Below are 26950 nucleotides of genomic sequence, written 5' to 3' on the forward strand. Positions count from 1 at the left end.
TGTAATTTCCTGTCAACTTATTTTATCTCAACAATCGAAGGCAGCAGGTGATGAGGTAAGAGCTGAGATGAGATCAAATTTTAATGATCCCTGTGGGCAAATTGCTTCTTTGCAGCAGAAGCAGCAGCAACAACAGCAGCAGAAACAGCAGCTCAGGGGGAAAAACAGCATCCTTGATTTTCTACAAAGAATTCACAGATTCAATGATGTTGTTTTTTGTTTCACATACAGTATAGTGTATGTTGACATCTGCAGGATGTCATTTTGCATCACAGACACTGCTGGACACTTTCAGACACTGTGCCTCTCTCTTCCTAGAGCCTTGTTGCTCAATCTGACCAAAACAACCAAGACTTTACCATATAACACACTGTAAAATGCCTAGACTGATACATTATGGGAAAACCCATTGATTTGTGTACATTTTAGAGTGAATTTTCAGTATAGTATTAAAGATTTCCTTTGATATTATATTAATCCATATTTATTTTCATTCAATATACTTTTTAAATCTGTTTACCAATGTATTTTTCATCTATTGTGATTACTAGTCTCTATATAGGAATGCAAAATGTCATCTTCCAGGATTTAGGATGAGATAAGATAATCTAGCTATACACACACACCATAACTCCTTATATCACATATGAGAATGAATGTGGATTTTGAGTATTTTCGGTTTATTTCTAATCATATTTAAATATTCCAATAGGAGACCGAGCACATCACGAGCCTTTACACTCATATTTAAGTCCAACTGATAAGTCACTGTGGTAATATTCTCTTTCATAGGAATACTTGACAATTTTCTCTCAAATCCCACCCAGAGCAGCTCCATCGTCCACACAGCTGCATCCACCACGCCACACCCTCCACATTCCCGCTGGTCGCTCTGATTGGCCCGCTGCAACGTCACTCAGGCAGAGTGAAGCCCCCCCTCCCTCTCCAGTCCTATACCGCCCCCCCGCCCCCCTCCTCCCCAGCAGCAGGTTGGGTTGAGCGGTCTGCTAGGGGACCGTGGACAGCTCCCGTCTGATGAGCAGAGCAGCACAGGAGGAGGAGAGGGCTGGATATGGGGGAGCCACCGCACAGGCCCGTACGATCGAGATAAAAACACTTTTTTTTTTCTTTTTTAAATGTGCACGTACCGGAGAAAATACACAAAGACACCGAGCTGGAGAGGCCTTAGGAGGACGGGGAAACAACCGAGGAAGTGAAGGAAAAGTGGGGATACGGCTACTGACCCATCCCGGCGCATCAGGGGAGAAGCAGGGGAGAGAAAGGAGGAGAGGAGAAGGAGATATAATTCCGCTCGACCCGATGGACTGAGAGGACAGATGAATGAAGACTGCCTACACTAACGCCTATAGATGCCTGGCCAAGGATCTGGACGCTTACGCCATGAACACGGACATGACAATGGACGGCATTGGCAGCCTGCATGGCGGGGTGTCGGTGAGCTCCGTGGTCCCTGACGCGGAGCTGATGAGCGGCCACAGCCCGCACCACGGCCGGGGGAGCTCCGCGGGGGGACACGGGGCGGCGGCGGCGGCGGCAGCGTCCGCCCTGAGGATACACCAGGACCTGGCAGCCGCCGCCGCCTCATCCCGCTCAGCCATGGTGTCCGGCATGGCTACGATACTGGACGGTAGCGGGGAGTACCGGCCGGAGCTGTCCCTGCCTCTGCACCACGCCATGAGCGTCCCCTGCGACACGTCCTCTCCCGGGATGGGGATGAGCGGTACCTACACCACCTTAACCCCGCTACAGCCGCTGCCCCCCATATCCACCGTGTCGGACAAGTTTCACCATCATCACCATCACCACCACCACCAGCGGCTACCCGGGAATGTCAGCGGGAGCTTCACCCTGATGCGGGACGAGCGGGGGTTACCGGGCATGAACAACCTCTACAGCCCCTACCACAAGGACCACATGTCCGGGATGGGTCAGAGCCTCTCCCCAGTGCTGGGCAACGGCCTGGGGTCAATCCACAACACCCAGCAGGGTCTCCACAATTATGGCACTACGACGCACGGAGGCCACGATAAGATGCTGAACTTCGACGCGCACCACACCGCCTCCATGCTGGCCAGAGGGGACCACCACCACCACCAGCACCGAGGCCTCGGTGGCCCGGCGGCCGGGATGATGCCGCATCTAAACGGGATGCACCACCCGGGTCACCCGGCCGCATCCTCGGCGGGTCACCACACCCACCCCCACCTCCAGTCTCCATCCCACGGGCCCGTGTTGGCTTCCACCCGGGAAAGACCGCCCTCCTCCTCGGGGACGCAGGGGGTGAACAGCTCGGGGCAGCTGGAGGAAATCAACACCAAGGAGGTGGCGCAGAGGATCACGGCGGAGCTGAAGAGGTACAGCATCCCCCAGGCCATCTTCGCCCAGAGGGTGCTGTGCCGCTCCCAGGGGACCCTGTCGGACCTGCTGAGGAACCCCAAACCCTGGAGTAAACTAAAGTCAGGCCGGGAGACCTTCAGGAGGATGTGGAAGTGGCTGCAGGAGCCCGAGTTTCAGAGGATGTCGGCCCTCAGACTGGCAGGTAAGAGCAGGAGAAACACAAGCTGCTGTTTTGGTTTGCTTTTGTGAGTCAGGAGGAAAACTAGGAACACAAACTAAACTTCATCTTTTGCTGGCTTTGTTTTGGGGTTTTTTTCCCCCTCGTGTCTTCTTTCTGGCACAGCGCTCCAATTTAGACGAATGAAATTTATGTAGAATCACTGGTGTTATGATTACCATTATTGATCAAAAACAAAAAGGGATCGATATGAAATGACAAGGTCACGGGATTTCCCTCCAACAGTCCCCTCTGTCTCTGCGCGCTGTGCAGTAACCCAGATGTTATTCCCTCTCTCCCTGCGTGTTAGTTTAGTAACTGCGCTTTTACTAACAATCAGTTGAATATCCGGCTCAACATGAAATCCAAATTTAGATCAAATTAAAAATCATTTTAATACATTCAAATATAAAACAGAGGGAAAATGACAAAAATAGGCTTTATTTGAAAGGGATTCTTTAAATTTCGGAATTTTGCGCATATTTGGGAAAATAATCCAATTTGCAAGTTGATGTGTTTAGGCTTGATTAAATCAGCGAGGTGCCACTGTGCATCCTCTGTGTTATTAAGTGTTTTAATTCAAGCTTCAGGGATTATATTATTCAGATGTTATTACTGCTGTCATTAACCCGTTAGAGGCTGATTGTAGTGTTATGTAGCAGAGGAGAGAGAGAGGGAGAGGGAGAGGTGTGAGAAAGCACTCAGAGCAGACAGAGAGGGTCGGGAGGCGGATTTGTGTTTGATTGTGGGGGAGCTTGAAGTGATCAGTAGGCTGTGACACATAAAGGTTTGTAGCATCAGTGGGTCTGGTGCCCCCTCTAGTGAGGAACCTGGTTTCTGTCCCAACAACAAGCTTCTTTTGTCTGGAGGGGGACAGCAGCAGCAGCAGGGGAAGGAGCAGAAATAAAGAAGGATCAGGTGGCTTTAATGATCAGGTTGAAGGCAGATTCTGTTCAGTTTTGCAGGAATATTGTAAAATAATTAGAGTTGAATGTTGATATTGAGGTTTAGTTTACATGTGGTGAGATTTTGAGCAAGATTAGGTTTATTTTTTAAATGTATTTGGAATTCTGTTGCTCTATTATTACAATGAGAAGGCTTTAATTTCACATTAAAGTGCCAAAATCTGATTTGTTGTTAGATGATAACAAGGTGAACATATTTAGAATTAGTCATATATTGTCAAATTGAAGCATTAATAAGCAATAGTGTAAATTAGAGTAAAAATAAAAGCAGATCAGTGATGTATAAACCTTTGTTTTTATGCACTTATTTATCTCTCACTTGATGTCATTTAGTATATAATGAGTGAATTTAAGCACATCTTACATCTTATAATAACATATTTCATTTTGGGCCCATCATCTTTAATTGTGCAGTTATAGGCCTAATACAATTGACCATTTTGACTACAGTTTTTATTAATCCATTTTTAAGCTTAAAATACATTTTTTTAAAATCAAAGAAACCAAATTAGTAACACACGATCAACATTAAAGGGAAATTAGAATAACAAAAAAGCATAAATGGATTATGCATGTGTGTGTCATTGATATAGAGAGAAATGCATGGTGTATAATTAGTGAAAGAATAATCCTATTACATTAACAGCCTATTACAGAGGACTCCAGCTGTTTATGAATTTGAACCTTTGGAGCCAATGTGGGTATAATCAGTGTCCAATGAAAAGCATGTATCTCCTGATTGTCAGCCTTTCATGAGTTGAGAAATGCAGCCTTGTTTTCAGCTTTGTGACATTAAAAAAAACATAGTTAACATAGTAATTGTCTCAATAAAAAAATCCTCACATTTATCTGAAAAAATCTCAAATCTTAAACATATGGATATACATGGTTTCCACTGAATAGCAATAAAAATGATATTTTCTTCATCTAATAAAGTAGGAAAACTTTCTGAATGGAAGTTATAAGAGGTGCAGTCAGGTTATGAACTAACCTTACTGTATAATAATGAATGGAGGCCATGAATAGGATTTATAACTAAATTAATTCAATTATATTCCTTTAATAAAAAAGAAATAATAAAAGAAATCAGAGCAGCAGTCCAATTTTGAAAAGGACATTTCTTACTATCCGCACTTTAACTTCGCTCCATTTAACTTCTAATCCTTAATAGACTCATTCAAGTACTGGAGACTGCTTTGAGTTTCAATGTGAAAACTCTTCAAATTCTTTCTATTTTATGTTTAAATAAAGAAACTGAATCAAGTAGTATCCTCCATCATTTATCTGACCTTCACGACATTGTTGATGCTCAGCAATTAATTGAATCCACAATTTTATTTGACTCCGCCAGCTCATAGACACACGAACATAACGAATCAGAGCCGACTAACATATAGATATATTTACTGTAATTAACTAGACGTCAAACATATTGTATCTATACAGGTTCAGTTATGTCTGGTTGGTATATTCTGTATATAATAAGTGAAATAGTGCAACGCTGGAATAAATATGCTACTGTACGATAGACATCTTTGTAATAAATTATAATTGTAAGTAATACTGTTAACGGGAAATAATACTGATTCAGTGTAGGAACAAGAAAAATGTCACAATTACACAGTCCTTTAGAAAACTACAATATATTTACCTCTATATGTGCTGATTTTAAGTTTTCTGATAAACCGAATTGAATCTTTGGACTTTATGGGTTGAGGAAATTCTCCGACTACATTAACTAAAAGAAGAGAATTATCATAGATATACACTCAAAACAAGGCTTTTCTTATTTCAATAAAAGTTGACATATAGTAGATGCATGGTTTTTATTGGACAGTGTGTTACTGTAAATATTGTTTGTGTAGTCTACAGTGTTTCAGTAAAATACTTTCAATTAAATTATATACAGCTTGTTTTATATGTATAGGACTCTCCGGACAGCAGTATTGATACTGCTGGTGAAACAAAGTAGACTGAAATGGATTCCTTTCTATTTTTCACTTTTATCATATTTGAGAGCACACTTTATTCTTAAACATACTTGTCAAAATGATACAATGTACTATTAATTTAAACAGACACTGTGTACAATCATTTTAGATTATTCCTGAATGGAGAGTTCTTGTCTCTACTGTTTTATTTTAAATGACCTCATTAATTCTATAATCATCTTAGAAATATACCTGACTCTGATGTTATTATATTTCATTACGTATCCATAAATTTGCAGTTAAAAGATCAGATAATAGCTTACTGATTCCCAGGAGGGAAGTTTTGCATTACAGCAGCAGCAGCAGCCAGAGATCAGAGATATGTATTAAAATATATGTAAATAATAATGAATTTGAGATATAGAATATTCAAAACATATAGTTGCATAAAGTAAGAGGTCTTATTGTGAAGATGCAAAGTATGATGCTGTATTTCATATAGGGTCATTTTATTTATCACCATCATCAATAACTAATCCTTGAAATTATTCAAGTTTAAATACAGAATCACAACAACCAAAAATTGAATATCATAATCATGCTCGCTCACACAAACACACACACACACACACATTCACCCAAAGAAGAAGAAAAAAAATGATAGAAAGTCTTTTAAACGTGGAACCAATAGTGTCAACAGTGTCTTTGGATTCAGTATTAGTAACTGTATTCCAGAGATATAGAGATTCATTTGCTTTATTTCCTACAGTGAATAAAAACTTGAACATTGCATTTTTCCTGAAATGTATAATATTACTAAATTATTCCTAAAACAACATTTAACCCATTTTTATTGTTCAATTCAAACAATAATTCATGACCATATGTCACCATAATAACAGTGTAGTATTTTTGTATTCATATGTTTAGTTATATCTGCTCAGTACTGTTTCATACTTTGGTTGTGAGGTTTGTTGTGGTCATTTTAAACAGAGGCTAAAGAGTTCTCACTGTGAAAATGTAACATGGTTTTAAGAAGCTGAACAGTCTCTGCTGAATAGACTATTTAAAGAATAATCAATGCAAATAGGTGGCTGTTTTAATGGAGATCCTTCTGAAAACCAGGCCAACGTAGACGACTGATTCTAAAATAAATTGATTGGTAGATTGGTAATCTGTATATGATTAGATTTGGTTGATAGATTTCAGTTCAGACCTTCATATTTCCAATAGGCCAATCCTCTCAGTAGAATTTGACCGTCATTTCATTAAGGCTTCTTTGATTTTTTCTTGGGGGGGGGGGGCTGGTGTTTGACAATACAGGTTGGTTGGAAATGACATGAGTGAGGGTGGATGGAGGGTGGAGCTGGAGGAGATCAGGGTAGCGTTCATGTGATCTGTTCTCCCCTGTGTGTTGTAAAATGTCAGCGTGCAGACACACACTGCACAGCCTCGTACTAATACTGCTGTCTGATGGAGCTGCTCTCATGCAACACTTGCTGGCTGCTGCATGTGGGATTCTGTTTTCTATTTTAAAGAGTCCAGCATGCAGGAAACAAACCAATATCAAACCATGTGCCAATACAATACAGTACCTGAGTTGTGGCACCGATACTAAAATGTTTTATTTTGAGTAGGGTTGATTAGGGTAATGTGGGACACTTTATGCAATTCTCACTTGTTCACCATATTTAAATATGAATCCAATACATTCTATCAACACCTTATATCATTATGAAATCCCTGAGATGTTTCCTTGTTTAATCAGAAGACAGTTTTTAGATATTGTACTGAAAAGGAAAATGGCACATATAATAATGTTCCTTGTGTCAAATTGTTTCAGAATTTGTAGATTTTGTAATCTGGGACACTACTTTTTAGGCTTAGAAACGCTTTTATTTATACAAAGCAACCTCATCTTACTTTTTGCCTGTATGTTTTTGTTGCTTTCTCATCAGAAAGGTTAAAAAAACTAGCATACACTATGTTCACATGTGTACTGTTACACAATATAACTTACAGTTTGCATATACTAATTAACTTTAAAATAACTAAATATAAAAAGTGATAAATGCACTAGAGTCTAGTTGTCCAACATTAGTCAGTGTCCCACTTTATACGCCATATAACAGTTTTTAAAATTTAAGAAGAGAACTTGAAGCTGTGTGATTTATGTGGGGTATCTTACAAAGCTAAATCCAAGAGTAAAGTCAGTTTTGTTGACTAAAGCTAGGCTACAGCCTTTAAGCTAGGTGGATGTAGAAGCTAGCTCTGTTTATGGTTTTATCTCAAATTTTACAACAGGTTATATACAGTTTATTGTGCTAAACAAAGACAAAAACATTATTATGTCATTCTCTAAAGGAACACTGTGACATATTGGGAAGTCTTTGATATCTGGTTGAGGATGTGATTAGCCTAGCTTAGCACAGAGACTGGAAGCAGGGGTAGCTAACGGGAATGTTATTACTTACAGAAATTATGAATTCCAAATGGGGAAAAAAAGCAAATGACTAAAAGAGAAAAGAAAACCAAGCTAGGCAAGATAACTAGAGATCTTAACAGTACTGTGTTTTCATTTTTCTTTTCAGTTACAGTTTTCACTTTAACCACCGCATTTAAGCTTTTGATCTAAGCATTAATCCTAGGTTTAAGCTTTTCTGTTTCCTTTTAAGGATTTTAAACTTTTTGGTCATTTGGCTGTCTGTCTTTCACTTTCATTTTTCTCTACATTTGATTAATCTAGGACTGAAATATAGTAAAAATGTTTTTCCATTTACCTTTGAATATTAATTTTGGGTAAAATAATCCTCCACAGTTAGCTAACATCGTTATTTTCTCTCTGTTTAGAGCTACGCCTGCAGTTTCTCATTGCCTTCAGTTTGTTTGCAAAGCTAGCCTAAACATGCTCTGGACCTACTGTGTGTCTGTATCGTGTAAATCAGGAAAGTTTGAGTTGTTGGAGTCACAATGGCTCAAGGTTTAAGATATTTTTAGATGAGAGCAGAACTATGAATGATTGTCTTTCTTTCAGTTTGACTCTGGAAGTGTAATCAGCGTCCTGTGGTTAGATTGGGTCAATATTATCCCGGCTGTTATGTCTTTACAGAGGCCAGAAACATGCGTATGGATCTGACTGATGTGAAGATTCTCCTTACAGTAGCGCTTTTTTTTCTCCAAGGTGCATACCCTTACTCTCTCTCTCTTCTCTCCACGGTACTTTTTAAAATGACCGTAGAAACAGAAGCAGCTTCAATCAACAATGCTACAAGCAACCAATAGAGCTGCGGTCAGAGGTCAGAGCTGCAACACTCAGACAATAGATGGAGCAAACATTCCCCCTGACCCTTTGACAAGCAGAGATGAGAGAGAGAGAGAGAGAGAGAGAGAGAGAGAGAGAGAGAGGGAGGAGCAGCACGCAGGGGGAAGAAAGAAAGGAGAGAGCGAGGGGACAGGTTATTGTCTGCACTGTGCAGTTATCCACATTCATCCTCTGTATGTTTGCAACCATGATAATAATTTATTTATATAAGTGAATCACACTTCTCTGTCGGTTCTTTAAGGTTCTCTCTTTTTAGTTTTCACCACGTCTAAATCTGTTGTTGAAAAGCAAAAAAGGCCAAACAGCACTACTTTCAGCTTCCAATATTCTTTCTATCGAATGCTAAATTCTAATTTGCTTTACTGGCATGACCACAATTACGCTGTGGACGTTCCTGCACATATAGGTCTGGAGATGATCCAAAAAAGTCTGCTGTGCTCATGACAATCTACCAATGAGAGTTTTATAGGTGGGATTAAAAATAGCAACAGAAAAATGGTGAGAATAAGGAGAATGCAGCTATACAGACTGAATAATTAAGAGAAATTAAATGCCATTAATCCATTCTTGTAGGTCCAGTTAAGGCAAATCTTAAGTCTACCGTATACAGTGGTTTTTAAACAATAGTGTGGCAATTTGGTGAAGACCCCCCTCAGTCACAATGCTATAGGACCATAAAGAAATGGGTTTAGAAGACTGTTCGGTACAGATCCTTAACCTCAACCCCATCCAACACCTTTGGGATGGACTGAAACCATAGACTGTATATAAGAAAGACTCCAAGCTGTGAGGCAGACCTTATCACCCAACATCAGTGTTGGACCTCAAATCCCTGCAGCCAGGTGCCAACATCTGGTGGAAAAACCCTGAAACCAGAAGAGTGGAATCTGTAATAGAATTAGATTAAAACTCTTTGGTTTTGGAGTGACATGTCCACCTATTATGGCTTGTCAAAATGTATGTTAGTGCATTGGTGCTTGGAAGTTTTTAAGCTGGATTTACAAGTTTAATAAAATCACTGTAATAATACAAAATCCTTAATGAAAACACAATAAATTAGATGTACATTGCCGCTCTACAAAATCTCTCTATCTGTCTCTTCAAGCTTTTCCTCTTCTCCTACTACATCATTTTGAATCTGTTTCTTTCTCTCTCTCTCTCTCTCTCTCTCTCTCTCTCTCTCTCTCTCTCTCCACCTTTCCCCTTCCTGGGACCTGTCTCTCTCTTTCTCTTTCTCTCTCTCTCTCTCTCTCTTTCTCTTTTGGGGGGAGGTATTATGTGATCGCCAGGGGAATTGAACACAAGAGCAGAGGCAGCAGCGGCCCGATGAATTATTGATGGGAATCTCGGCGTGACCCACCTCGGTCTGCTCACTTCACTTCTTCTTCACCTCGCAGCCGGGTTAACCAGGCAAAATGGAGGGAGGGAGAGAGAGAGAGAGAGAGAGAGAGAGAGAGAGAGAGAGAGAGAGAGGGAAGGAGGAGTCCATTGTTTGGTTGGAGGACACTGCCTGCTTGTGTCTGCAAGTGAATTATGGATGAAAAGAAAACAATGCTCAAGTCGGTGTTAGAATAGAACAGCTCATTTAAAAACTGGTGTGCAATTAGTATCAGTTGCATGAACAAATACATAAACCTGTGCGGCACAATCACCTGTACTTAAATCATGTGCTAAATATATTATATTGTCCAATCCTGTAGCATCAATACCATCAATATTCACTATTTTTCACTAATTAACTACAACTGCTTCCACTTGGCTGTTTTTTCTATCCATGTTGCTCTAAGTGATTTGTTTCACATTAAAAGCCTAACAGGAAAGGATGAAATTATGCATTTTGAGTTGCTGGAAAGATTTTCATCTTAATGGCTCATTTATTTGTTTTTAATAGTTTTTGGACACCATTGGACATTATCACAGTGGGGAGAAGATATATCAGGCTTTAGATACACACACACACAGTACTTGTCAGGAGGGTCGATTCATTGCTGGTTTTCATGGTACTTGTTGACCTTGTTGAACCTTAATTGTCGTCTGTGTTGTGGAGCAGAATATTAGAGAGGAGTACCACTCAGAATCAAATTGTGCTGAAAATCAGACTGACTGAACCTAAATATTTTCCATTTTACGCATCCTGTTGCGAGCAGACACGCTACATTATTAATGAGCTGGACTCTGCTTTATGACACGCACAGATTAACAGCAGTTACTGTGTGTGTGTGTTTTTCTAGTCTCACAGTTTCAGCCAGTGGGAATGCAGTTTGTGCCCGTTTTCAGGGTTTCTGCTCTGACCTCCTGCATATTCGCAGGCTGCTATTGATCTGTATTAATGGATTTCGGGCTGCTGAGAGGAGACCTGTGATGTTTGTTTGTGTGTCAGCGTGAGAAGATTTGACAGGAACTGTTATCTACTGTCTGTCCTGTCAGGTTTCATGAGCAGTTTTCCGAGTTTTTGGAAACTGAGATGACAGTTTGGTCGGTATGTCTGTCTGACGCTTTGGCTCCGAGAGAAATAACAAAGTGATCAAAATGACTTGAAATCCTTTTGTTGTGATGATAATTGTTACCCAGCCCTTGTATTGATTGCCTTTCTTTAACCATTCTCTAGTCATTGGGCCAGTTTTGACCCAGGAGGAGAACGGGAGGTCAGAAATAAGGTGTGATTTCATTTAAATGAGGCCTATTGACAATAATTTCCAAAAATATGTGTAAAAGCATGGGTGGCACAGTGGTTAGCACTGGCACATCACTGCAAGAGGGTTCTGGGTTCGAACCCCCTTCTGTGTGGAGTTTGCATGCTCCAGCTTCCTCCCAAAAAACATGCAACTAATGTTAATTGGTCACTCTAAATTGCCTGTAAGTGTGAATGGTTGTCTGTCTATTATATTTTAGCCCTGTGATGGTCCAGGATGTTCCCAATGTCAGCTGGGATTGGCTCCAGCCCCGCGACCCTCTAGAGGATAAGCAGTTTGGAATGAATTAATTAATGTGGAAAACCTGTTGGAATGTAGTTGGTTAAAAAGGTCTAACACAAAATTGGGTGATAATTTATCGCTTATGCTTTATACACAGTCAAACCAGACCGCGTCAATTTTGACCCAGGAGTAAAAAAGTTGCTGTTGTCGATGGGAAGACAAGAGGAGAGTTAAACATAAAAAACTTCCACTTGTGATCTGTGTCTGGATATATCATCTGGATCAGGAAAATCATTGCATTGAAGCAGGTGTTAATGCATGCAGAACACATGCCAATCAGAAATCCAGTGCTTCCGAAAAGTAGCATGTTGATACCTCTCTCATGGCTCTCATGTGAGAGCATGTGCAGGTTCTATTAGACCCTCGACATTACCTCACATCGCCATTCCGTCACATGAAACACATTGTGTTTGTTGACCCAACAGCTCAGTCTACCTAATTTACATATTGAAATGAGTGCAGAATATAAAGACAATGTTGATTAATAACAGCTTAAAGGCTCCGACAGCATCATATTTATTCGACAAAGCACCGAGCTCTTTATCAAATGTGAAACTCCAAACATCAGCCTGGTGCGTTCAGGCTCTCTACAACCTTCCCTGTAGCTCCCAATAAGAATATCAGCGGTATAGTGTAGTGATTTTTCGTTAAGACTGTCCACACCAATTACGGTTGCCCCGGCGATGTTGGAGCGGTGGAGGAGCGCTGCCGGGCCGACTGAGCCGCTCGGGTTCAGAGGAGAAAATGGTCCTGTCGCCGTTTTATTACGGCGGTCAAATCAAACGTGACACCTGGACTCTGAGCTCATCGAGGCGGAGCACTCGGAGAACATGCACACACACACCGAACAATCAGTCAGAGCTACACGATACCGCCACACACACACATACACACACACATATCTGCAGGTAGGAAGCAGCAGCTAGGGAGGGCACGAACACAACTCTGCACTGACAATCAAAATCATCGTTCATGGCTTTTTACATAATTTACCCAATTTATTTTAAAAGTAGTGGTAATGTGTCACCACAGTGGCGTTGTTAAACACTCATCTTTCTCAAATTAAAGACTACATTTCCCATCAGTCTTGTTGTTTTGTGTGCCTCCTTTTCCAAATGAATAAACGTGCCAGAACTCATTTATCTCCATCAATTCTTCTTCAATTCTCCTTCCACCTCCACCAGCTATCAGCACAAAGACTGAATGCATGTGTTCACTGTGGAAGAACAGCATGGAAAGCATTGCATAAATCAAACCCTGTAGATGACAGAGGCACATATAACTGCTGCTAGAGTAAAAGAAAGAAGAAAAGTAGAAGAAAAATGAATGTAAAGTATATATTTGGTGGCCATTGTTAAGGATGTATGTCGTCAGTCGGAACCAATTGGGGCTGAGTTACCTTGTATTTCAAACTGGGCTGATTGTGGGTGTCAAAACTGGAGCTGGCTCACGTTCGTTTAACTTGGTCAGTTTGACGAAGCCGATTAATACAAAAAATCATTGGCTCGTAACCTTGATGATGTCACAGTGAGGTCAATAGATTCATCTCATTTTGAGGTTGGAAATCTTTTACTTTTTAACTAGCGATTGGGAGATAGGAAGACAAAGATGTTTACGAGGCAGGGAAGATCTAACAAAATATACAGTTGACTGGCATTTTGGGAAATGTAGGATCCAGACTATTTGGGGCTTTACTAGGCACTAAAACTAGGATATTGTGGCCTCTACTGCCTCAATTTTGGCCATTCTTGTTATGGAAATGCTATACTGGAGTTCCATTCCAAACTTGTGGTGGTTTAATGGTATAGTGTGCTTTAACCATATTTGTAGTCATATTTTTTGTATTATTCTGTCGTTCTTTTTTAGTTTGGTTGTTGTTGTCTTTTATTCTTCTCATCTCTTCTTTGGTTTTGTTCACAGTTCAGTACAGTATGGGATAGGTAGTGTGTGAGATGCATTGTTTCACTAGGACTCCTCTTGAGAACAGCATGATGCATGTTCAGATTTATTCCAGGGTCCAGCATGTATTTGAAGATGGTGGCAGAGTGTCCAATCAATATTGGAGACTCGTAGCCAATCAGATCAGACCTGACCTAGAACGGAGGAGGGGTCTAAGACCTTGTTTGGGTCTTGCAGGATGTAGGGACTGGTAGAAGGATGGTAGAGGATGAGTATTTGTTCACTATGTGTCTCAAACATTGATTTATTGTGATCGATTGATTGATTTACATGAGGCACATACAGCCATGTAAATCCAATCACATCGAGCAGGGAATTCTTCTCTGTTGCTATCAGTTCAAGTGAATTCTTCCATTGCATTCTCTACGCTTTCTCGCTTCCTTCCTCATGTCCTCCCTTCCTCCCTTAGGTTCATTAGTATTGGTGTCACAGCACGGCTGAAATAACTCTGTCCGGGGGCGTAATGAACGACGACAGGCGGGACGGACCCATCAGTCCCCAGGCAGGCTTTATGGTGAAAGACAGTGTTAAAAAAAGAAGGAAAATAAACACAAGGTGTGGTTTGACCTCATGTCTGACAAACACGTGTTTACCTATGAAGATGACAAACAAATACACTGATTTATTTATTAGAACTGTATTATTATGATTACTATGATAATGATTATTGTTGTTATTATTAATACTATTAGTATTGAAATATATGAAATCAACAATAAGATTGAATTTGAAATTTAAATATAGGTAATACATTAATTGCTTGCTAGTTATTAGTTATTAGAATAAACAATACAATTCTGTTTATATTAATACTAATAGCAATTTTTATTATTTATTGCAAAAATTAAAGAATATTGTACAAAATGTGAAAAAAGTAAATACGTATAAACTATAATATATAAATACATACATATATGTATATAAAAACATACATAATACATAATTAATTAATACAATAAAACAATATTGGTATTGCTATAAAAATCAAACCAATACTTGTATAAAAAAATAATAATATATATAAAATATATAATGCAATATAAAAATACATACATGTATATAAAAATACATAAATACATAATTCAAAAAGAAAATAAAACCAATATTGTATAAAAAGATAATGTATTATTATTATTATTATTGTTATTATTATTATTATTATTATTACATTAAAAGCAAAAATAGAATAAAAAACAATATTATACTATTATTATTGATAATAAAACCATTATATAAAAAGGAAAAGAGGAAGAATGACAATGATGACCAATCAAATCCTATTTAAATCTTTCTTCCTTCTGTCCACTCGGTGCATTTCTCTGTTTGCCGTTTCAGCTGACACTTCTCTGTATGTAAATGTGCTGATGTGTATCTATAACCGATCAATATTCTGATGGTCAGATACTGAATCCAAACACAAACAAGGAAGTGGACGCACACATTCTTGTTTGTTGTTCCGCTTGGCTTGTTGTTTCCTGTTATTTTAGGTTTTTCCCCTCTCTGTGTGGAGTCAGTGTCTTTTTATGAAACGTGTGTGTGTGTGTGTGTTTTTGTGTATGTGTGTGAAGCAGCAGTTTGGGCTCGACCGTGCGTGCGGATGGATGATGTGGATCGATGGCTGTAATCCCGAGCAGATTAAAAGAGCATTAATACTGGCAACGATAACGTAAACGGTGCGGACCCAGATCTCCATTGATCTGCAGGAACCTGATCCAGACCAGTTCCTGGAAGAGATGGGGGAAGGGGGGAGGTAGACAGAGAGAGAGAGCAAAAGAGAGAGAGAGGGGGGGAGGGAGAACTGTGTTCAACGGAAAGGGAGAGAGACTAGCTGCTTTTCAACACCATGATCATTATAATAATAGTAATACAGACTCGTTAATGTGCAAATTAAACAAGCAAACTGTCCCATAATTCAACCCTAACACCAAAAAAGCATGTTGACATTGGCTACAGTGAAGTGCAAGATATGAATGAATACTCTCCAAATGTATATAAACAGGACAGACTTAAGCAGACCTCCAGTTTTATAGTAGTTTGTTCCAGACAAAAAGCAGACCTGGGAAGTCCGAACAGATCGTAACATACCAGCCAATCAGATATGTACGTCAACCCTAAACCACTCAGTGCTTTATAAACCAGCATCACCAAACAGTATGTTAAAATCAATTCTTTGACGCGCTGGAAGCCAGTGTGAAGATTTAAGAAGCGGGGGTGACGTGATCCACTCTCCTGATCTTAGTGTAGCAGCAGCAGCAGTAATCGTCTTAATGTGGTTAGATGGTGGTTACTGTTAAAGCAAGCTACAGTTATGCTGACCGAATGCAAACTCCTGCGTGACGGTTGGACATGCTACACCTCCTGCACCAGCACTGAGCGTTGGCAATGTTTATTATACGTAGGGTTATATCGTTTAAAAAATGACGATACTAGTACCAATCCAAGTACCCTTAAAGTGATACCAATACCAACTGAGTACTTCATTTGATGCCCATTCCACATTTAGTGCTCTGTCTTTTATCTGGTGTAACAGGCGTGTAGTGCAGACACACTTTAGAGCATTTTAGAGACTTCACCACCACAGACAGGTTGTAGCTGCTGTGGCAGTGGGCCAATCGCATGTCGCATTAAATCGAAGAACGCTTGCGTTGATTGGCTGTGAGCAAGTCCATATAAATAGTCATATTTTCTAGCTCTGGGTGCATCGATTGCAGGTATCGTTTGACGCTTTCGATACTACAGTACATGGTATCGATTTATTTCAGTGATACCTGCTCATGTTGTCAAACTGAAGTTGATGTCGCCTTCATTTGCGTGTGTATGTCTGTTTGCATGCATTGCAGTGCTGGCAGCCCAGTGCACAACAAGGTTCATTAGTGCGTCTTTGCAAAATAGGTGGTGCTAGCTGCTTGGTGATTAGGGCCCAACTGATACTGAGTATCACCCAATCATTTTATATATAAAGAATATATACATACATAAACACACATTTTTTACACGAGTGGTATTATCGGAAATGTAGGATCCAGACTATTTGCAGCTTGACTAAGGAGTTCAACTAGGATATTTAGGCGTCTACTGCTTCGGGTTTGACCATTCTTTTTTTTTCTTGTTATAGAAGTGCAATACTGGAGTTCCCCTTTGACTGGTCCATTTTAAACCCACTATGGTTTAATATTGGCACACATTGGACAACATATACACCAATAGCTACCAATATGCATGTGATAGGTCAATATCAGCTGACTGATTGGTCGGGCTCTATTGATGATGTAGGTATAGGATTGAAGGGATAGTTGCTGTCCAAGCTAACCAGGAACAAGCCAATGAGTTGCAGTAGCTTTCCAAGTTAGGTTGTTAGTTAGTTATTCTTATTCCACTGAAATTCATTGAGATACATTGAATTGAACTGTTTTTAATACTGGTGTGATCAGGTCTTCAAACAGAAGTGTCCTTACAGTCTAAAAGCTTTGTAGTTATGTTCTACCTCACTCATATGGAAGCTGAATGAGTGTGTTTCTCTCCTGTTTTACAGTTTTACAGTGAAGTCAAATTGAATTAGGATATTCTGTATATTCCCTCTCCAGATTTGTACAAGCATGGTAATTTTTTTTGTCTAGTTTTGGGAGGATGCGTTGGTTTTTGTTATCTCACCTACAGAGTTTGTATTTCTTTGGCTGACCTTTCGTCTTATCATCTGCACTGTTTGTGCTGATAAGACAAAACCAAACCTGAAATCACCAAGACAACGGAGAGCACTTTTTTTTTTAAGGGGTCATATTGTTTCTATCTGTTCCTAGTGCCCTTACCTCCTCCAGGTTGGGTTTGAAAAAGCATTAAAAGCAGCTCCGGGTTTTTGATGTGTATCAGACAGATGGGGTTTGAAGGGGGGGGGGGATCCTCCTCTATTTGATTGGGCCACATAACTGGATTCATTTAGCTGAATCTGTCTGTTATTGGATTATGTTTCATATTGGATGGATGGGATCCAATTGTAGATATTACAGCCTTTAATGGAGACAGGTTTACCAGGAGAGAGCGGGGAGAAACACATTGCAGGATAAAGATAAAGACAGAAGTAGAGAATTAAAGGGAATAAGACAGGAATAAATCAATTTCATTAACAATATTTTGAATAAATATAAAGGCATATGATTATAAGGCATGGTCTATAAGCGATATTGTTACTTTTTGGCTGTTATATTTGACAGAATGATAAGCTATATCTAAAAAACAAAAAACAAGCATGACTATAAAGATGGCCAAAAGTATGTGGACACCCCTCTCCTCTTTATTTAGCGCCTCCAACTCTTCTCCCAGCTGCTTTTCATCTCTAGGAGAACGAAATCCGATCAACTCATATCTACCGCCGCTGATCGTTTGGAGACAAGCAACAGCAGCGAGCAGTGTGCCAGGATGTCCGTTTATAACTGCCCAACCTCCTTTTGATCAATCACCGATTACAATACAATCTATTGATCGGAGAAGATTATCTTTCATGCCCGTGTTTGTTCTTCTGCTGTGGAGCCATCGCTGCTGTGAGGCGATGGCTTTGGGCCGCTCCAAAAAAACACACTGCTGATAAGAAAGAGAACGGAGAGGCTGGTTAACTCATCATCTATTAGTCTTTGTGTGTGTGTATGTGTGTGTGTGTGTGAGTGTGTGAGTGTGTGTGTGTGTGTGTGTGTGTTTTTGTGTGAGAAACAGAGCTTCCCTCTGACTTATCCGCACTGTCAACATTCAGCAGGTTAAAGGTTACTGACTGTTTTTCCCCTGAAGCTTTTCAAACTTTCTCTCCAGGGACAATTGCTTTTAAGATCAAACTTTTAATTCTTTTCCCTCCTGTTTTTTTACAGGCTTATATGACTAGCCAAGCACGCTATATATATTGTTTTCAGAACTACGTGACATGTCAGTGGAACTGTACAGAGTCAGTGCTTCATGGAAATATAAAACATGTTGATGATTTGTTGATTATTTATGATATTCTGAATTTTGGCACTATAGCTCACATCATGGAGTCAGCAGACATTTAAATCCATTATGCATACTATAACAATATAGAGTGGCTTTTATGCAGTATATTTTAATATGTATAATAACTGTTATATAATACTAATAGTTGTTGTATAGCTTTTACAACACATTACATACTTAAAACCTGCTTTGAGCTGACTGTGTAGTTTGGATTTGGGATGCAGCTTTTGAGACAAGCACATCTGTCATATTCAAGTGTTTCAGTAATCCATGACAGTGTGACAGCTAATACATTATTTACACCTGTTCTTTTTACTAACGTGTCCAAAGTTTTACACTTGGCGACTCTATTTAGGTGTCAGAATTCTGTCGTGTCCCACAACACCTCAATGGCACATTTTAACTTTAGCTACAAATCTATTTTATATTTTATCATTTTATATGAAATGTGCTGTGAAAATAATGTTTTATGTGTTACAAGTATAATTTCACAAGATTAACAGAATAAAAAATAAGGGGAAAAAACAGTTGCTACAGTTTGGTTGAACTTTCAGGGTCACGAGCCAAAAAGGTTGTTAACCCTTACATACTGCTCAGGTCAAATTTGACCCGTTTTGAAATTTGACACCTGTAAAAAAAACCTCTTTACCCTGAAATTAGCCCAAAATGCGCAAAAAAATTGTAAAGGTGCTACAAATTATTATCCATTGAGGCTGTTGTGGGTCAAATCTGACCCGTATCTATTGACGTGTTTTTTTTTTAATGAATAGTTCATAGTTTTAATAATTCTTTTTATGATGTAGCAGTGAAGACTGATGGCTCTAATGGTTATACAGTAAATCCCACACTTCACATAAAATACATTTCCATCATTATTGCTATGTTATATTTTCATGTCTTAGGTAAAATAGGATATGATATTGTGTGATAGGAGCTGTTTAGTGGTGTAAAAGCTAAAAAATACACTCTCTCTGCTCTCTGAAACATGAATCAAGGTTTAATCACATTTATTGATCTGTCAGATCGACTATTGATGTTTTCTAAACACATCTGTGGTTCAACATTTGGTATAGACACTTTTTATGAGGGGATTCTTAGATTGGGTCGAAACTGACCTGCAATGTATTTTGAGAGTGGAGAATATGAACAGTATGTAAAGGGTTAACCATGGCTCTAAGGCCTTGGTTATGTAAAGTTCAACATATCAGAAATGGTCTCATGTCCAAGTCTGGGAGGATCAACTGTAATGAACTGTGAGTTTTAGGTTTGGTTCATTAAAAAATATCTAATAGCATCACAAATAGAAGATGATAACTGAAGCCTGGTTTTATAATCATAACTTGCTTTAATATTAGGTGAAAGTGATGAAGTCATTGTGGTTTTTGTAATAATATGAAGTGTTTTCTTATTAAGCTCTCAGCTGATGAAAACTACAGAAAAAACAGAGCTGAATGAGTCGACACGAAAGAAAAAGACAGAGAGTGAGAAAGAGAGGGGTGGATGACATCAAACTCCTCTGAGGCCATTTCCTCATCAGCTCAATGACATCACTGAGCCACCAGCGGCTGTGATTGGTCAGCCCGTTTCTCCTGGTAAACAAGTGGAGATACATTACAGCGTGTCTGTGTGTGTGTGTGTGTGTGTGTGTAAGTGGGCAAAGGGACCTTTGTCCGGTGATGTCACCACATACTGTGTGGACATACAGATTATACACTGATAAAGCATCGTTCTGCACACACACACACACACACACACACACACACACACACACACACACACACACACACATGCACAATGATTCAGTGATTGCATCCTCTGAATATCGGCTCTTTCTGTCCTTCTTTGTTCCTCAATAGATTCAGTCATAAAAACTGATTTATTCATTCTCTCTGTATGTGATATAGTGCAGTGTGTCACCAACCCTCCCAAACATCCTTAAACCATTTGTATTAATGCTTAGGTTGAATGTGGACTAGTTAACTGTGTGGTGTTGAAACAACTGAATCAAATCAGCAGTAAAAGGGTTACATTTTTACCTTACCTTAATAATTAGTCACTCATTTGTACAGGATAAAGGGATTTTTTTACTTTCTGACTTCTCTTCCCTGTCTGTAGCTCTCAACCTCATTGGCTCCTTTTAATATTATCTAAATATTTAAAAATTGCTAACAAATGTATATTTCTTCCTTTAAAAAAATAAAAGCTCAGGAATTTCCTATAACAGTTACTCAAAACTCGAGTAAATTGTGATTTTGTTGGGGACTACTTTAAGCAGCGGATGAATACACAATTAATGCTTTAGTGAGTATTTCTGGCAGCAGGATGGTGTGTGTGGGATTGAGGGTGCCTTCATGGTGATGAGTGTGTGGAACAGTGCAACAGTTTGGCTCATTGATGTGTTTTGTTTTATTTCCACTTCTTTTTATTGAGTTTTAATGTTACATTACAAAATAATTGCACCTGTAAGTTATACATTTAAGTATATGAATGACCTAAAGAACAATAATACAACAGAGCATAAAACAAAAATGTGACAGAACAGAAGAAAAGAAAAGGGAAACTTAAGGCTGATTTATACTTCCGCGTCGGAACGACGGCATACCTATGCAGAGCTCTCTGCGTCGACGCAGACCCCTACGCCGTAGCCTGACGTGCACCTCCAAAAAATCCTAACTACGCGTCACGGCAACGCGGACCGCAAGGGCTGTGATTGGTCTGGTCAAAGCATCAGTTCCTCCGGCAGTTGCTTTATTTATTAATAATGAACAAAAGGTATGTGTTATTGTTCTGTTATTAGAGCACATAGCGCAATGCTACATGCTACTGTGACCGGAAGATAAACAAGGATACAGATAGAGCCTCCTCTAAAACCACGCACACACACGCACCCTCGACGCAGAACTTCGAAAGGACAGCGACGCAGAAGCATAAATCAGCCTTAACAGACAGACAAACACACAAACAAAGAAAATTCAAATAAAAAAGTCAATAAAGACAACACATCAACATAGTTTGACTAAGTTATTCAATTATGTGTTTTTAAAGGTTTGTGGATGATAATGGAGCTCTACAGCACAGAGGCGTAACATATACCAGGCTTTGACACATACACACACACACACACACACACACACACACACACACACACACACACACACACACACACACACACAAAACAACAATCAAATATCACCAAGTTCATCCTTTAAGGTATATTTAAGAGGCTGCTGCCTGTTTTAATACATGTAGAGACACTTTTACTTCACTGTCCATTGAGCACATTTAATTCTCTATAGTGCAGAAACTATTAGTTGATTAACTGATTAGCCAATTGATAAAAGGTTAATTCATCAAGCATTCAAGTGTGCAGGTTAAAGTTACTCAGAAGTTAATTTGCTGGTTTTCTAGGATCCATACTGGATATCTGAAGGTCTATTGAGTTTTGAATTGTAGACTGAAGGTGTAACTTTGGGCTCTGGAAATGGAGGTGACAGGAATTTATTAGTTGTTAGTTATTCCTTGTTTCTCAGCTGGTACACATATAGTTCAAAGAGTGGGATAAACCAGAAGATTCATTCATGCTCTTAGTTACTATTGAATCTCTCTCTCTCTGTGTGTGTGTGTGTGTGTGTGTGTGTGTGTGTGTGTGTGTGTGTGTTTGTCTGAGTCTGAGAAAGAGAGTCTTTAGTCTTTTGTTCCATTTCCGGTTATCAAAACAGAAGGAGGAAAGCATCATGGTGCATTAAGCACAACCACACACACACACACACACACACACACACACACACACACACACACACACACACACACACACACACACACACACACAAGCACATAGAGGAGTGCTGATTGCTAAGTGCTAAAATGCTGTGTGTCTCTACATGCGTCTGTGTGTGTGAGTTTAAGTGCTGAGATATTATGCATCTAGTGTGTTTGCCAGGCTGCCATGCTGAGCTGAGCTGTAGCTGTAGCTGCACATGAAGTCTACAGACTGTAACATACTACAATATTTTGGTCAGCATTCCTGCAAGTTCTGATAATGCATGAAGTACTCACCTGTTTGCATCATTGTAGACACATGGTATTGTTGTTGCAGGACAGGTTTTGACTATTTGTTTAATAGAGTGGAGAAGTGTAGTCACCAGTCACCAGCAACAGTTAGTCAGTCAGCCAGCTGCTGTGTTGAGTGAGCCACTAATGGTAGCAGCATTAGAGGATGAATATGTAAATATGTTTAGGCTCAAAGTCTCTTGCTTAACTGTAAAGTTTATTCTCAGGGTAACACTGGAGGCTTCATATTTCCACATATTTGCCATTTACAGATATCACTCTCATAGTAACATGCTTTAAACTAAAATGTAAAGAGGACAGAGGAACTTTAACCTCTTCAGCAGAGAATCATTCTGGACAATGAAGCTCAAACATCTGAGTGAAAGAACAAGAAGCATGGTGTGTTTAGGGGGGATTTTAAACTGGATTAAGGGGTATTTTTATAGGTAAATTACAGATTCATTCATTACTTTTTAGGGGATTCTTGTCTTTTAGTGTCTCACCCTACTTCCAAAAAATGTCCTCATCCAAATTTTGCATAAAATACATGAACTAAATGCAGTGCACCTATTGAAATGTTAACTAGTTGAGATGTCCTCTGTAACAGCTGATCATCACTGATCAAGCTGTGGAAATCATGTGACTAACTGTCATAAGAGTACAGCAGTGGACCTGCCCTCTATAAGAAGTACTGTTCAGAGCCGCAAGGCAGAATTAATTAACAGTTAACAGTTGTGATCATTTGGAGGAACAAAAAAAAAAAACATCACACGTGACATCACATACCGCGCATTAAAAATGTAACGATGTCGCAGCTGATTAACGATTTCATCAAAGCATCGCTCAGTCCTGCCGGCTCATGACGGAGTGTTGAAGCACCCAAATGTGGCGCCACACACAAGCAGTGAAGTGTATGTTGAAGGGCGACTTTACTACTTACACTGCACTTATATGCCCTCTGTGTAATGGATACCAAGGCTTAAGTGGTAATGGTGCCATAAAAAAAAAAGATACAGAGAAGAGAAGAGACATGGAGGAAGGAGCAAGAGGGGTGGAAGAGGGGAAAAAGAAAAGGTAGGAGGGGGGAGAAAGATGAAGGGAAAGGAGAGGCAGAGGCAAGGAGACAAGGGGGGGGAATGAAAAAAGATGGAGGAGAAGAGAGAGTGTGGAGAGGAAGAGGAAAGGAAAGACAATGGAGGAGAGAGTTACTGTAAAGATATAATGGAGACAAAAGAGAGATGATGGAAGAGAAAACGAACAGGAGACAAAAGGTGATGGATGAGACGGAGAGGAACAAAAGACAAGGCGGAAAAGAAAAGAAAATGATAGAGGAGAGAGACGAGATAGAGAGGAAGAACGAGAGGGAAAGGAAGATGATTGAGGAAATAGTGATGAAAGACAAAAGGCAGAAGCAACATGGCAGTAAAATATAAAATGTCTGAGAGAGAGAGAGAGAGACATAAGATACAGAGAGAGAGAGATAGAGCTCTGTAGTTGATGGCAGCCCCTTGTGCTATAAATCCTTTTTTCTTACAGAATGAAGCCTGTAGAGTCCTGACAGAGTGCAGCATCGTCGTATGGCTTTATGTTCAGCTGTATTGACTCCCAAACACTCTCTTTTTTAATCTGTCTGTTGCAGCCTGTCTTTTCTTCTCAGTCTCTAGCTCTTCATCTCAATTGCACAATGCTCAATGCTATCTCTTTTAGTGTGTGTGTGTGTTTCATTTAGTGTTTCCCACCTGTAAAAAGATTTAGTGTCCATAATTGAAACCAGAATCTCCAGTTTCTGTTCCAGAAGTAAGAAAATCACCTCATTCAAAATCACATTTGTACATTTGCATTATTTCACAAAGTATGTATTTTTAAGACTTAAAGAATTACTTATAACAGCAATATATGGCCTCACTGATAGCTCTAAACAGTAATTATATACATATGTATATATACATATATACATATCAGTATAAATATCTGTATTATCCCCACTGAAGAATGTGGTGTTGGGGACTAAGGGGCTGAAGATGATAATTGCTGTAATCTAACTCTGGTACAGCACATCAGATGGTGACATTTATGTCTATTACTGTACACAGTCCCTTAAAAATAAAATAAAATAAATATACAAGGGATCAAGATGATGTTAAGGTAACTATAGGTCATTTTTGACAGCTGAATTTTAGACATATACTGTTGTTTAATTAGTAGGATGTGCTGTAATACACATCATTACTACACGTATAGCAAACGGAATGTATTTCAATGCAACACAAAATAATCTTAAATGTTGGTGAGCCAATACTTTTGCAGCCTTTGCTAATAACTGCAATCTCATTTTTATCGTGATTCAGCTATACGATGTTCTGACTCATCAATATATTATATCACAAATGAATGATTCCTACAAGTTGCTGACAGGACAAGTTAGATAATGCAGGGTATCATCTGCATATCAAGGAAACTGATGTACTTTCTAATAGCTGAGTGGTAGCATAGACAGGCTAGAAAGGCCTGGACCTAAGTTAAAACCCTGAGGGACACCATAAAAAAAATCTATTTTATGTAAGGAGAGGTCAAGGGAACTATCAACTATTTATGTGCTTGTCAAGTACAGCTAATGCAATTATATCTGCAACTTTTGTTAGAAAAAGGCTTAGGGGATGGGACAAGGAGGGACTTCACGCAACATTTTGACTCATCCAAAAATTCATTTTAAGCAGACTTTAGCTAAGCGTTTACCTGTGACGTTGTGGGAGTTCTCTCCCCTCCATCTTTCTCTGTTCATCCCCCTCTATCCTTCCCTGTCTCTCCCTCATCTCCTCCATCATCCTCTGGATTGCTATTTTCTTCCCCTTGCTTCCTTTACTTCTCTCCATTTTCTCGCTGCATCACCCCTCTTCTTCCCTCCATTTCTCATGCTTCTTTCCTGTTTTTCTCATCTCCACTCTACTCATCATCCCTTCTCATTTTCTCCCTCCTTTCCTCTTCTGCTATCTATCTTTTCCACTCCATTTCCACCCCTCCCCACCCCCTTCCTATCCTCCATCCTCTCAGCTTAGTTTTCTGTTTCTATTTATTCACTTCAAATGGCTGCTTCAATAACACCTTGATGTTTTTATTGATGTTTAGCAGCTCTTGACTCTAGTGTAAAATACATGTGCTTTATATGTGTTAGTAGCTCTTGAGGCCCAGTGCTTGACTCAACCCTCCATACAAATGAATAGAGAAAAAGCTTTAAGCTGCAATAATGCCTCTCAGCTCCCATATTGGAAGAATTAGCTCTTTGTTGTTGTGGTGGCTGATTGGGTTTTTAAATGTGTGCTAAGTGTGTGCCAAATGTGTGTGTGTCAATAGGTGTGTGGTTATTTTGGTTTCTGACTTGGAAAACGTCCTTGAATGTTTCCAACTTTTAAAACAAGTCTGTGATCAGTTGTAAAAGCTGTTCTGAAGTTCAAACCTAGCCTAGTTATAATGTGTTTACTATGTGGTGATTTACACCTTACTAAACAAACTAATTATTTGTTCTTGATATTATATTTTTACTAAATATGTACACATTATTTGCCAGGTGTAACCGTTATATAGCTAACGGAACCGACCAACTAATCAAAGTAACGTTAGCTTGTTGATATCGTGACCTGTTTAGACTGAGGAGTAATAGAGGAATAGAATAGAATGCTGTTAGCTTGCGTGACCTGGCTGGATTCAAATACTGTTTAGTAATGATGTCAACTGGAAAGATTTTTAATTACATTTCAAACAAAAAATATTGTGAAAATAAAATGAACAAATAACGTTAGCATGATTGGACATGCTCGACTCCCTTAAATGTTATGTTGTATAGTTTGTGATGCTACAGAGACTTCATGTTTGCATAGGTAATTGCTTTTGGACCAATGTACACATTTCTAAAGCCTTTACTAGCTAAGATATTTCTGATGTTTTGATGGTGCAACAGAGTTCTATGTTGCTCTTGTGAATGGATGAAAATGACAGCAACACTTGTATACACACTAGTATAAATAACTTGATATTGGCTACAGTTTTAACAGCTTTAGACTTGTTCCTTTCTAAATGCACCATAGTGGACGTGAAATTGTTCCAGTTATCTCTACTTTGCTTTATGGCCTAATTCTGCAGTTATGTCATGTTGGAGTTAACATAATAACCAGTTTCAGACTTATATATAATATACAGTATAC

At 39.3% G+C, this 26950-nt stretch overlaps 1 protein-coding gene across 2 annotated transcripts in view; it reads left to right on the forward strand.

Annotated features, from left to right (window-relative positions):
• The first annotated feature begins 1064 nt into the window (after positions 1 to 1064).
• onecut2 (one cut homeobox 2) overlaps positions 1065 to 26950 on the forward strand; it is a 60701-nt gene continuing 34815 nt past the window's right edge. For both annotated transcript variants that reach the window (XM_053339802.1, XM_053339801.1), the window contains exon 1: positions 1065 to 2560. In XM_053339802.1, coding sequence (XP_053195777.1) covers positions 1342 to 2560 — 1219 coding nt within the window. In that variant the 5' untranslated portion in view covers positions 1065 to 1341. The remainder of the gene's footprint in view (positions 2561 to 26950) is intronic.

Source organism: Scomber japonicus, chromosome 19, assembly GCF_027409825.1.
Source record: "Scomber japonicus isolate fScoJap1 chromosome 19, fScoJap1.pri, whole genome shotgun sequence".
NCBI classification, from domain to species: Eukaryota; Metazoa; Chordata; class Actinopteri; order Scombriformes; family Scombridae; genus Scomber; species Scomber japonicus.